Here is a 12693-nt window from a genome sequence, read left to right on the forward strand (position 1 = left end):
AGGAATGTCCGCTAACTTGTGCCAGGGCTGTTTGAAGGCTCAGGGAGAATTATCTTCCTCTGATTTCACTAAACCTGGTTCTTCCCAGCCGGATGTAGGTCTGGGTAAAGATGACTCAGGTGGGGCGCCTGAATGTGCACCTCCCCTAACTAGTTCCTCATCAGGGGATAGTAGCTCAGTACGTGTGCCTCCTAATTTAGATACTTCTTTCCAGGGGTTGCAATCTTTTCTTCAGGTGCAGTGTTCAACCCTGTCCAATGCTACCAGAGCAGAGGAACAAGTAGGAACCTTGCATGGATCTTCTGTTAAGCGCCGGAGTACTCCTAGAGAGGCAGTGGGACTTCCTGATAGAGATCCAGATGGCACGGATGATGGTGCCGATCCTGACTCTCTTGAGGTTGGTGAAATTCCAACATGCTATGCTATGGTTCTTTCATAGAGATGAACTGCCAGTTCTGATCTCCCAAGGTTCATGGAGCAGATTCCGGGTCTCAGCTGAAGAGAAATTCCATTTTGGTTTCCTTGCATAAAGCCTCTTGTTTTTTCCCTGTGATGGAGGCTATTCAAGAATTGACTGATCTTGAGTGGGACACCCCAGATGCTAATTTCAAAGGGAGTCAGGCTTTGGAAGGCCTGTACCCTCTGGATCCAGTGATAAGAGAGCGCTTACATTTTCCGAAGGTAGATGCACTTGCGTGTGCAGTCTCCAAGTGGACCACTATTCCCATGGAAGGAGGAGCGGCCTTGAAGGATGCTCATGACAAAAAGATTGAGTCTATCTTTAAGAAAGCATTTGAAGCAGTGGCAATGATCTTACAGATCGCATCTTGTTGTTCCTGGGGGAGGTTGATGACTCTGGGGTAAGCTCCAGGGCAGTTATGGAACCAGCCGCTGCCTTCTTGGCAGATGTAAGCTGTGATTTGGTTCGCACCTCAGCCTATAGGCTTCTATAGTAGCGGCCAGGCATTAGTTATGGTTGAGAAATTGGTAAGCTGATGCAACCTCCAAGGCTAACCTCACCAGATTGCCCTTTAATGGCTCGCTTTTATTTGGGAGTGAGTTGGAGGAACTAGCCAGAAAGTAGGGCGAATCTCCGGTTCCTCGTTTGCCAGAGGATAAGAAGCAGATGCAGTGCTCCTCTAACATAACAGGTCGTGCTTGTGGATCCAAGTGTTTTCGACCCTATAGAGGCGCGACCTTTCAGAGGGCTCGATCTTTCAGTAGGTCTCAGTCCTTTTATTTATTTATTTGAAATTATTTATATACCATTTTTATACATAGTCGTAGTCAAAACAGTTTACATAAATTAAAACATACATAATAAGCCATAAAACATAATCTAAATAAATTTAAAAATAATTTAATTGACATTGAAAATAGAATAAAACAAATATCGACAAGATCTAGGGAGGAAAAAAATAGAAGGAGTAAGGGGTGAGGGGACGAATGAAGGGGAGTCAGTCTGGGTAGGAAGGACTGTTTAAATGATGGAACATGGATCAAAAGCATACTTGAAAAGAAAAGTTTTAAGTTCTTTTTGAATTCTTTCAAGTTAGCGAGATGTCTCATGTTTTCGGGGATAGAATTCCAAAGTTGATGACTGACGACCGAGAAGGCATGTCTTCTTGTGATGTCTAAACGGGGAATTTTAATGTGGGTACTTGTACTTGTAGCAGATTTTTATGTGCAGAGTGTAAGCTTCTGTTTGACATATATATATGCGAAGTTGGGAACTTAGCCAAGTCGATGAGTCATTATATATAAGATTGTGAATCATTGTAAGGATTTTCTATTTTATTCTGTATTCGATAGGTAACTAATACAATGTGTATAAGACAGGGGAAATATGGTCTCTCTGGGATTTACCAGTTAGAATATGAGCTGCTGCATTCTGAACTTTTTGTAATGAGCGAATCGCAATGTTGTGTAAACCAAATAGTAGGGCATTAGAATAATCAAGGCCACTGAAAATTAAAGATTGTAAAATAGTTCTAAAGTCATATAAATGTAATAGGGGGCATAAACATTTCAGCATATGGCCCAGACAATCCAGAAAAGGTGCAGGCTCAGGTAGTGGCACCTCCCCGAGCCTCCCAATGAAGGTTTGCCAACCCACCCAAGGGAACAGGAGATAGGGGGATGCCTCTCCCTCTTTTATCAGAGGTGAGTAGAAATCACATTAGATCAGTGGGTCCTGGAAATGATATGAGAAGGATATGTGAGTGAAGACTATGCAATCGGAATATGTCTGTTGTAAAGAGTCGTGCCAATTCTGGGGCTGAAAGTAACTTTGGTAAGGGAATAAAGTGCACCATCTTGGAAAATCTGTCGATCACAACCCTGATCATGAGATTACCAGAGGAGGTGGGTAGATCGACCACAAAATCCATAGAGTCGTGCATCCAGGGCTCCTGAGGAGCCTGGAGAGGTTGTGGAGTAACCCCCAAGGCCGACCAGACAATGGCTTTTGCTGTGCGCACATCGGGCAGGAATCCACATAGGATCTTACATCTTGAGACATCTGAGGCCACCAATAATATTGGGATAGTAGGTTCAGGGTTCGGGCTCTGCCCGGGTGCCCAGCAGTAAGGGAGTCGTGCACCCATGCCAGTACTTTAGGTCATTGACAAAGGGAAACCATCGTCTTCCCCTGTGGTATCATGTCAGTAGCTGCTAGTTGGATCTTGGCAGGATCCAGGATGTAGTGGATAGTTTCCGGTACATCTTCAGCCTCGTATAGCCTGGAAAGTGCATCCGCCTGTGTATTTTTATCCGCAGGGTGGTAGCATAGCATGAAGCTGAATCGACTGAAGAAGAGCGACCACCGGGCCTGGCGTGGATTTAGCCGTTGAGTCCTACTGAGGAACTCAAGGTGCTTATGGGCGGTATATACCATCACATGTTGTTGTGCCCCCTCAAGCCATTGTCTCCATTCTTCAAAGACCATCTTAATGGCTAACAGCTCCTTGTCTCCAATTCCATAGTTCTTCTCCGTGGAGGAAAACTTGCTGGAGAAGAAAGAGCAGGGCAGGAGAGTCCCTTGAAGGGAGCATTGGCTGAGTACCGCTTCTACAGTGAGGTCCGAGGCGTCTACCTCCACGATGAATGGACGAGCCGGATCGGGGTGGTGAATACATGGCTCTTGTAGGAATGCCTCTTTCAATTCGTGGAAAGTGTGGATGGCTTCCTCCGGCCACAGTTTAGAATTGGCCCCCTTCTTGGTTAATGCTATTAGGGGTGCTACTATGCATGAATAGTGGGGAATTAAATTCCTATAGAAATTGACGAAGCCAAGAAACCTTTGCAATGAACGGAGTCCCACCAGCTGCGGCCACTCCCGAATGCTGGTTAACTTATCTGGGTCCATACGAAATCCTGAGGTAGATACAATGAAGCCCAAAAATGGCAAGGACTCCTGTTCAAAGAGACATTTTTCTAGTTTAGCGAATAGACGATGTTCTCTTAAATGTTGGAGAACCCAGCGAATGTCCATGCGATCTGTCTTCAAGTCTCTGGAATAAATTAGGATGTCATCAAGGTAGACAATCACCCCCTTGTGTAACATGTCCTAGAATATCTCGTTCATTAAATTTTGGAACACTGCGGGTGCATTGCATAGGCCAAAGGGCATTACGAGATATTCGTAATGGCCGTCACGCATATTAAACGCCGTTTTCCACTCGTCTCCCGGTTTTATTCGGACAAGATTGTAGGCCCCCCGGAGGTCCAATTTGGAAAAGACCTTGGCTCCATGAAGGCGATCCAACAACTCAGGAATCAGGGGAAGTGGGTAACGGTCTTTTTGAGTGATGGCATTGAGTCCCTGTAATCAATACAGGGTCTTAAAGAACCGTCCTTCTTGGCTACGAAGAAGAAGCCTGCTCCTGCTGGAGAAGAAGAGGGGTGAATGAAACCCCGGTCAAGGTTTTCCTTTATTTACTTAGACATCACCTGCGTCTCGGGCAGGGACAATGGATACACCCGTCCACAGGGCGGAGCTGTACCGGGAAGTAAGTCAATGGCGCAGTCGAAGGACCGATGCTCCGGAAGGGTCTCTGCCTCCTTCTTGGAGAACACATCAGCGAAGCTAATATATTGAGGTGTTAACGATAGGGAGGTGCTAGCCAGCACCAACTGTGGTTGTGGTCTAGGCTGAAGGCAGGTGGAAAAGCAGTCCTTCCCCCAGGCTGTAATTTGCAGGGTTTTCCAGCCAATGGTGGGTGAATGCTTTTGTAGCCAAGGAAGCCCCAGTACCATGGGATGAATGGATTTCTTGAGGATCAAGAAGGACACTTCCTCTTGGTAAAGAACTTTGGTCCGAAGTGTTACAGGGGCCGTGTGGTAATTTACCCTTCTCGGGAGAGGGTCTCCTTGGATTGAGGAAATCCAGAACAGTGGTGTATAGGGTATCACAGGCAGTTGCAATTGGTGGACTAGCTCGGATAGAATAAAGTTCCCGCCGAAACCTGAGTCGACGAGAGCGAGTGTAGTGAAGGAGCCCCCGGAATATTGTAGTGTAACGGGAACCGTGCATGGAGGAGTGGGATTGATACAGCCTAGGGTCAGCCCTCCTGTGACACCTAGGCCCGGGTGTTTCCTGGACATTCAGGACATTGGGCCAACAGGTATCCTTTGCCTCCGCAGTAGAGACATAAGCCGAGTCTGTGTCGACGCTGGTTTTCTTCGGTTGTCAGGCGGCTGCGGCCTAGCTGCATAGGCTCCTCCCAACACTCTGGCGGAGCTCAAGACGTTGTGGGTACGACCACTAGACGAGAAAAGGTGGGAGCCAGGGATACAGAGTGATGACCTGGCTTCCATTCTTTAGCACGTTGCTGTAATCGACGATTGATCCGACCTGCCAGTTCAATGAGTGCCTCGAGGTCGTCCGGGAGTTCTCGTGCGGCCAACTAATCCTTTATACGGGGAGATAAGCCCTCCAGGAAGATGCCACGCAGGCTGTCCTCACACCACCCTAGTTCAGATGCCAGGGTGCAAAATTCTATTGCAAAGTCAGCCAGGATGCGTGAGCCCTTGCGGAGGTTAAGCAGCTCAGAAGTGGAAGTAGACTGGCGACTTCGGTTCATCGAACACTTGACGGAATGTCCGAACAAACCAAGGTAGGTCTCCCAGCATGGAATCTCCACGTTCCAAAAGCAGAGATGCCCAGGCCAGGGCTTTACCATCCAGTAGGGAGATGATGAAGGATATCTTCACTCGGTCAGTAGGAAACTGCTGTTCTTGCAGGGAGAACCTTATGAAGCAGTGGTTCAGAAAGCCTCGGCACTGCTTAGATTCTCCAGAGAATCGAGGTGGAGCAGGCATATGAGTCACGGAGGTCGAAGCTACTGGAGCCGCCGGGGGAAGGGCGGTTGCCCCATGTCCAGCGGTAGAATCCAGGCGAGATACCAGATGTTCTACTGTGGCGGATAAAGTCTCCAGGGATTGCTGTTGCTGCAGCAGCCGTTGAGCCAGGCCCGGAATGGCCTGAAGGCTAGACAAGTCCACTGGGTCCATGGCCTTTGCAAACTGTTATCATTGTGGACCCTTGAGCCGGAGCGAGAGGTGAAGACCACCGAGGGATCCCCTCAGTGGGACTCGTCTCCGGGAGGTGGCATAGGCGAGAGGAGGACTCACGAGGACTGGTTCCGAAGAATCAAGCAGGATGGCCCTCCGAGGAGCAGATAGCCTATGAACGTGGAAGAGCCCCTGAGGAGCGGGTACTCAGAGCGTTCACCCAGCAAGTTAGGAACCAACCTCCTCGAAGAGACGGTGTGGAGTCCAGGCTGAAGGTCCGAGGCAGGCAGCAAAGAGACGAAGCGAAATCCATGCAGAAGGTCTGGGACAGGCAGTGAACAGAGAGGTCAAGAGGCAGGCCGAGGGCAGTACCAGAGAGACAGTCTGAAGGTACTACCAGGCAGCGAAGAGATGAAGTGAAGTCCAGGCAGAAGGTCTGGGACAGGCAGTGAACAGAGAGGTCAAGAGGCAGGCCGAGGGCAGTACCAGAGAGACAGTCTGAAGGTACTACCTGGGAAGACGAACAGACAGTCACAGGAACACGGAGACACTGGAGGCACGGAGACACAGGAGACGCTGGAGGCACAGAGACACAGGAGGCACTGGAGGCACCGGAGGAGTAGCAGCGAAGCACAGGGAACGCAGCTTAGGAGCAACAGAGGAAGTCTGTTGCAAAGACGAAGAAAGAAAGCAGCCGGCTTAGCTCTTCTGCCGTGGCTCCTTTAAGAGGCGGGGCCTCCCGTGAGCACATCAAGGGAGGCCTCAATGCCGGCCAGGAGAGCAACGCTGCAGTCGCCGTGCGGCCCGGCACCTGCAGCCCAGTGCGGGAAGGAGGCCGCCGCATCAGTGGAGCTAATAAGGTAGGGGGGGCTGGCCGGTCGTGGCCAGACACCCTAACAGGGCAAGGTATTCCTACCGGAAGTTTGAATTCAGAAGTTGCTATCTCAATTCCGTCTGTTGTTGAACACTCTGCACCCAACCATATGGTCTTACAAGTAGGTACTTGGTTTCATGGCGGCGACCCTGAGTGATACCATGGGTAAGGGTGCATATGCGTCCTCTTCAGCGCTCTCTGCTGTCTTGGTAGAACCCACAGTCTCAGGACTATTCGATTTGGTTCCACCTGCCAATGGAGGTCTCCTGCCAACTGCAGTGGAAGGGAGTTTCCCTAATCCCACTGGACTGGCTAGTACTGACAATGGACTTGCTTACATAAAAAACAATTTACGCACGGAAATAGGTAGATTTCAAACACGAACATGTAATCGAAACAACCAGTTTTCTGATTCCTCCACCAGTTCGCTCAATCCTTGTCCAGATCATCAAGACCTTCCTGGTTCTTCAGCCTGAAATTTCCCTAGTTCCTCCAGACCTTCTATCCATTCAATAGTACGCAATAAACAAGACTGATATCAATTACACAAGATACTTAGCAGGTGTACAATGATGTAAGTAGCCAAATATTTGTGCTTAAGTGTCTTACAAAATAGTAACTTATGCGTGCAACTGTTTACCTGCTCCAGAACACCTTTTACATGAGTACATATGCATACGAAACCTAAAGTACGCGCATACTTTTGATGTTTATCAAAGTGATTACATGAGTACAAGCAACTTTTATACAAATTTCTACATGCGTGACTCTTTGAAAATTCACCCCATACATTTGTTATCGGTGTGGACCCTTGAGCCGGGGCAATGGGTAGACCTGCCACCAAGGGAAGGCCCTCAGTGGACCTCGTCTCGGGGAGGCAGTACTGGAGAAGGAGACTCCACTGGAGCTTCACCTGTACCAGCCCTCGTTCCCCTCAGGTTGAGCCCTTGGGTGCTGGGGCCGGCAGGACTTAGGTGTGGGTCTCCTGGCAAAGAGGGGTCCAAAGAGAAGAAGCAATGTCAGGGAGTCCGGGTCAAGGCTGGCAGAGAACAAGGGTAACCGTGGACAGCCTAGGAGGGCGCATGCTGAGAGGAAGTTGGTGGCATCTGAGACCGCATGGAGTTAACGCCGCGGCAGGATTCGGGGTAAGGCCGCCCTGTGCTGTAGGAGAGAGAACCCGGGGCTGGGATTCCCAACACATTTTAAAATAAAAAAGTATACGTGTATGTCCTGCTCAGTCTCCACCTCTTGGTCTGCCTCTTCCCTACACGTGTAAAGGTTTAAGTATCTGTATATAGGGTGTGTTCGAATTTTACACATGCATCAGTCATGCAAATTTCTAAAGGGCTATTTCTGTAGGTAAAGCACTACTTAACCTACAGAAGTACCTTTGAAATGATCCTCCTTAAATACTGCACAGTTTAAAGTAATCACGAGAAAAGCTAAAATCTATTTCATTTTGCTTCAATTTACGCTTATATTTTAAAACTCTGTATATAAGTGTAACACGCCAGTGGCTGACTCATATCACTCTGCTCTCAACTCTGTCCCTAGGCCTGCACAGCTCTTTCAAAGCTGTAGCTGCTGAGAATAGTTTTCCTCTGTTTTAAAATGTGATGCCACCTTTAGGACAGGAGAGACTCGCTCCAGGGATCTGCAGGCTGGGGTGAGATATATCCTCACTGCAACTTTCAACACTTAAGCTAATGGCGTTCTGGTTTTTGTCTTCAGGAATCCGGGCCTACGAGCAGCTGGGTTACCGGGCTTTTGGTACACCAGGGAAGTTGGCTGCTGCTTTGGCTATAACCCTACAGAATATTGGAGGTAAGCAGAGCAGCGAGCAGCTGTTATACTTAGAAAAACTGTGGAGGCTTCGTCTGCTAGGCGGAAACTAACAGTGCTGGAGTCCCAGCTAAGAAAGGCAGGGCACTGCATGGAGGAAGCTCAAACTGCTGCCTGGCTGGTGCTCACACTGACAGGGCATTGCTGTGAGGAAGCTCACATGGCTGAGACTTTTAGGGCATTGTAATGAAGAAGTTCACATAGCTGGCGCTGGCAGGGCACTGCTGGGAGGAAGCTCACATAGCTAGTGATGGCAGGACACCAATGTGAGGAAGCTCACATGATTGGCACTGCTGGGAGGAAGTTCATATGACTGGTGTTGGCAGAGCACCATGGGGGGAGGTAACTTACATGGCTGATGTTGGCAGGGCACCTCTATGAGGAAGCTCACATGTCTGGCACTGGCTGGGTATGTCTGTGAAGAACCTCACATGGCTGGAGTCCATGACGATGCTGGCACTGACGGGGCACCACTGTGGCTCGCACTGCTGGAGTCCGTGCTGCTACTTGCAAGACACCACTGTAAGGCAGCTCACATGATGGCACTGGCAAGGCACCGCTATATGAGGAAGTTTATGGTCATGTTTTTATCTTGGCCTGTGGCCATTAGGAGAAGTTAAAATGCGTGTCTGTGCTGCTTACACTTTTCCCCTCTTGCAGCCATGTCCAGTTATCTCTACATCATCAAATCAGAGCTACCTCTGGTCATCCAGACCTTCCTCCACCTCGAGAATAAAACACCGTAAGTTTATGAGGCCTATTCGGTCTCTTCTCCCCACCTTCTACTGCAGTGACTCTCTTTCCCTCCTCCTCCCTTCTATCTGTAATGTATCCTTTCTCTACCATCTCTGCCAAGATCCAATAATCTTACTCTGCTCTGCACTTACTCCTGCAAATCCAGTAGAGACTCGGGTGGCTACTGGCACATCCCCAGAATTCAGAATATCCCCATGGTTTATGCAATATCGGACACTACCACATTTAAAAGACTGACCTTCCTCACCTGCCCTCCTCCCTAATAGCCATGTCAGTAGCAGTGAAAGGGGAAATAAAGGACCCTAGGAAGATGAGGAACAGAGAGAGACAGGGAGTTACCTATAGAAAAGAAGGGAAAAATGGAAAGGGCCCTAGAGTAGAGAGAGAAAACTAGGGGGAAGGGTGGATGCAGACCCTGCTGGGGACAGAGGAGACGGAGGAGGGATTTATCAGGGAAATCAGATGAAATGATCAGGGAAGGGAGATAGAAATGGGAAGGTGTATATAGGGGGTGAAACCGGAAGGGGAAGTTGGGGAGGAACCTGGAAGGAGTAGAGGTGAAAAGGAGAAAGAGCAGAAGGGAAGATGAGTGAGGCTGAGGTAGGGAGAAGGGGGTTGATGAAGCACTATACTCTCTGCACCCCCCTTTTTAAACCCTACATCTGCACAAGTGTGTGAAACTCAGTCAAATTTATTTTTTAGACATATGGCCAGACTGAAAAATAAAACAATTATGTGTCCTTTTTTTTCCCTTAAGCAGGACACGGGACAATTTCTTTGCAAAATAGGATTGTACTATATAAACCAGGACACTCAACCTCCCTAACGGAGACCACATAAACAGCTCTGCCAAAGTGCCTCGGCCCTGCCCTGCCCTACAGCAGAGCCGGATTTAAAATTTGGGCACTAGGAGGGTGCATTGAGGGGGCACCCCCCTGCCCTCCCAGAAATCAGCAAAGGGTGTAAGAGAACTCCCCAGATTGCCCCTGCCCAGTTCTTTTCCTCTCCCCTTGGCCTTCTGCATCACATACCCCTCAATGCCAGAGATCATCCAGGCCTGCCTCTGCAGTCCTCTTCAGTGGTGCCCGCAACAGCGGCAACTTCAACAAATATCGGTGCAGGATCTGTATGTAAGTCCACGTGCATTCGCAGGCCCTGTGGGGACAGATCCAGAAGACCGCACAGTGACGGTGGTGTTCTATTGCCTATCAAAATTTGCTGGAGGCAGTTGCCTTTGTTGCTTTTGGCAAACCCCTGGCCTGCCTTGCAGTTCTTATTGTTGTTCTGGTACTGACAGCACCATAAAGCCCAGGAAATACAGTGCCTGCAGGATTAAGAACATAAGAACATGCCATACTGGGTCAGACCAAGGGTCCATCAAGCCCAGCATCCTGTTTCCAACAGTGGCCAGTCCAGGCCATAAGAACCTGGCAAGTACCCAAAAACTAAGTCTATTCCATGTTACAGTTGCTAGTAATAGCGGTGGTTATTATCTAAGTCAACTTAATTAATAGCAGGTAATGGACTTCTCCAAGAAATTATCCAATCCTTTTTTAAACCCAGCTACACTAACTGCACTAACCACATCCTCTGGCAACAAATTCCAGAGTTTAATTGTGCGTTGAGTGAAAAAGAACTTTCTCCGACTAGTTTTAGATGTGCCACATGCTAACTTCATGGAATGCCCCCTAGTCCTTCTATTATCCGAAAAACGATTCACATCTGCCCGTTCTAGACCTCTCATGATTTTAAACACCTCTATCGTATCCCCCCTCAGTCGTCTCTTCTCCAAGCTGAAAAGTCCTAACCTCTTTAGTCTTTCTTCATAGGGGAGCTGTTGTCGTCACAAAGTCAGATTTTCCTGCCTGTCTGAGCTGTCACTGAGCGTAGACCGGGCCCAGGCCATGCGATGATGTGAAAGTCATAGGTGTGCTGTGGGAGGCCTGCAGCCCTCTGTGGTTTGGTCAGGGTGAGGAAGGGAGTGTTGTATATTGTAACTTCAGCACTCATTAGCCAAAAGATTTAAAAAGAGAACAGAAACCCTTCAGGTGTCCTTGGAGCTTTGGGAGAAGGACAGCACTGATGCTACAGAGGAGATGAACTAATTCTTACCCCTTTCTGACTGAATTAATACAGAAAATTAAGCTTTCTATGTGCATGTATGTAGAAATAGTCAGCATGCACATTGTAGGAGATATACTAACTCAATACATCTGTGACGAGCTTTCAAGAGCTCTGCTCCATTCATCGGGTCAGTGAAGAAGCTGCACTTTGACATTGGGTTTGAATAGTAAAGAGTTGTCTAGGCCTTAGGCTGCCTGCCTGTGCCATCACAGCTCAGTAATGAGATGGGGAAGGGGAATTTTGACAGAGGTGACAGGGGCCTGTATCTGATAATGGATGAAAAAGCCAATGTACTAATTAAATCCTTATTAGAGGTTAAAACTGAAAGCCTTTTGTGCAGGTCACTTTTTGAGTTGTGTGCACAAGAACCGAGCTTTCAATATTTCCCATCTCTGACCACAGAAATTTGTGTGCACAAAATGTATCTGGACAAAAGGGGGTGTCAGTGGAGGCATTCCTGGGGTGGGGATAAACTTTTAACAGGTGAATGCACATATTCAGTGCTCTCTGGCTAAAGTTACCCACACAAGTCTGCTCAGAAAAATTGTTATCCTACCTATCTAGATAAAGTTACATACATAAGTAAACCTGAGTACATTCAGTGGGCAATATGTGTGTGTGTGTGTGTGTGTGTGTAAGTGCATCTCTTGGAAAAATTACACATGTAACATTCTCCAGATAGTTTTGCTGCTCACCAGCTTACTGAATATTAACCTCTGTTTCAAATTAATTCACTTTCAAATGTTTTGCATTCCTGTGTAGCTCTGAAATTCCCTTTGAATGTACTGATTTTGAGGTCGTTAAGGGAGTGCTCTTCCCTTTACAAATGTTCACCTGAGCTCTCACTTTGTTCTTCTCTGTGTTATTTTAAATCCATGAAGGCTTAATTCTTGTCCTTAATTTTTGGCACACTATGAACTTATCTGAGCATACAAAATAAAAGTATGCAACCAATATAATCCTTCAAGGAATTTCTAGACTGCACTGAGTTTGGGAGTTGTTATATTTTAGTACAGTGGTTCTCAACCTTTTTCCCATCGTGACACACCTGACAGACCACGCTCACAAGTGTGACTTACTGCTCATTACAATTCACGGCGGAAATAAAAAAATAAAGGTCCAGTATTATTTTTATTGTTAAGAATGACACAAGGAAAAGATACGTATTCTGTCTGAACAGAAATTGCATAAATAGTAAACATCCCACACCAAAACAGCACCAATTTCTAGTACTCAAACAGTAAACACCTTACCTAAGAAAAGGCAACACTGAAAATATTACACCAGGCCTTAAGACACCAATACATCTCCTATTTGGAAAACGGAACAAGCCAGGCTACTATAGAGACCTATACAGAAGCTGCACGCCAGCAGAAAACCTCACCTGAATCACATGTGCTGACCCTCACTAACAAAAAATAAAGAGACCAAAACGCATAACTAGAAGCGTGCAGACAAAAACTGAATTGGAAACTGCAACAAGCCAGAGACTCTGTATGCAGTGTAACAAAGGAAAAAAAGAAACACCACCAGTGCTTATAAAACAAATCAAGAAATATAAAATAAATAGCAGCAAAACCATA

At 47.4% G+C, this 12693-nt stretch overlaps 1 protein-coding gene across 3 annotated transcripts in view; it reads left to right on the top strand.

The window, feature by feature from the left end:
- LOC115090486 (sodium-coupled neutral amino acid transporter 3-like) overlaps window positions 1-12693 on the top strand; it is a 328123-nt gene that overhangs the window by 205945 nt on the left and 109485 nt on the right. For all 3 annotated transcript variants that reach the window (XM_029599646.1, XM_029599647.1, XM_029599648.1), the window contains 2 exons: window positions 8120-8212; window positions 8891-8972. In XM_029599646.1, the coding sequence (XP_029455506.1) occupies window positions 8120-8212; window positions 8891-8972 (175 nt within the window). The remainder of the gene's footprint in view (window positions 1-8119; window positions 8213-8890; window positions 8973-12693) is intronic.

This window comes from Rhinatrema bivittatum, chromosome 4, assembly GCF_901001135.1.
Source record: "Rhinatrema bivittatum chromosome 4, aRhiBiv1.1, whole genome shotgun sequence".
NCBI lineage: Eukaryota > Metazoa > Chordata > Amphibia > Gymnophiona > Rhinatrematidae > Rhinatrema > Rhinatrema bivittatum.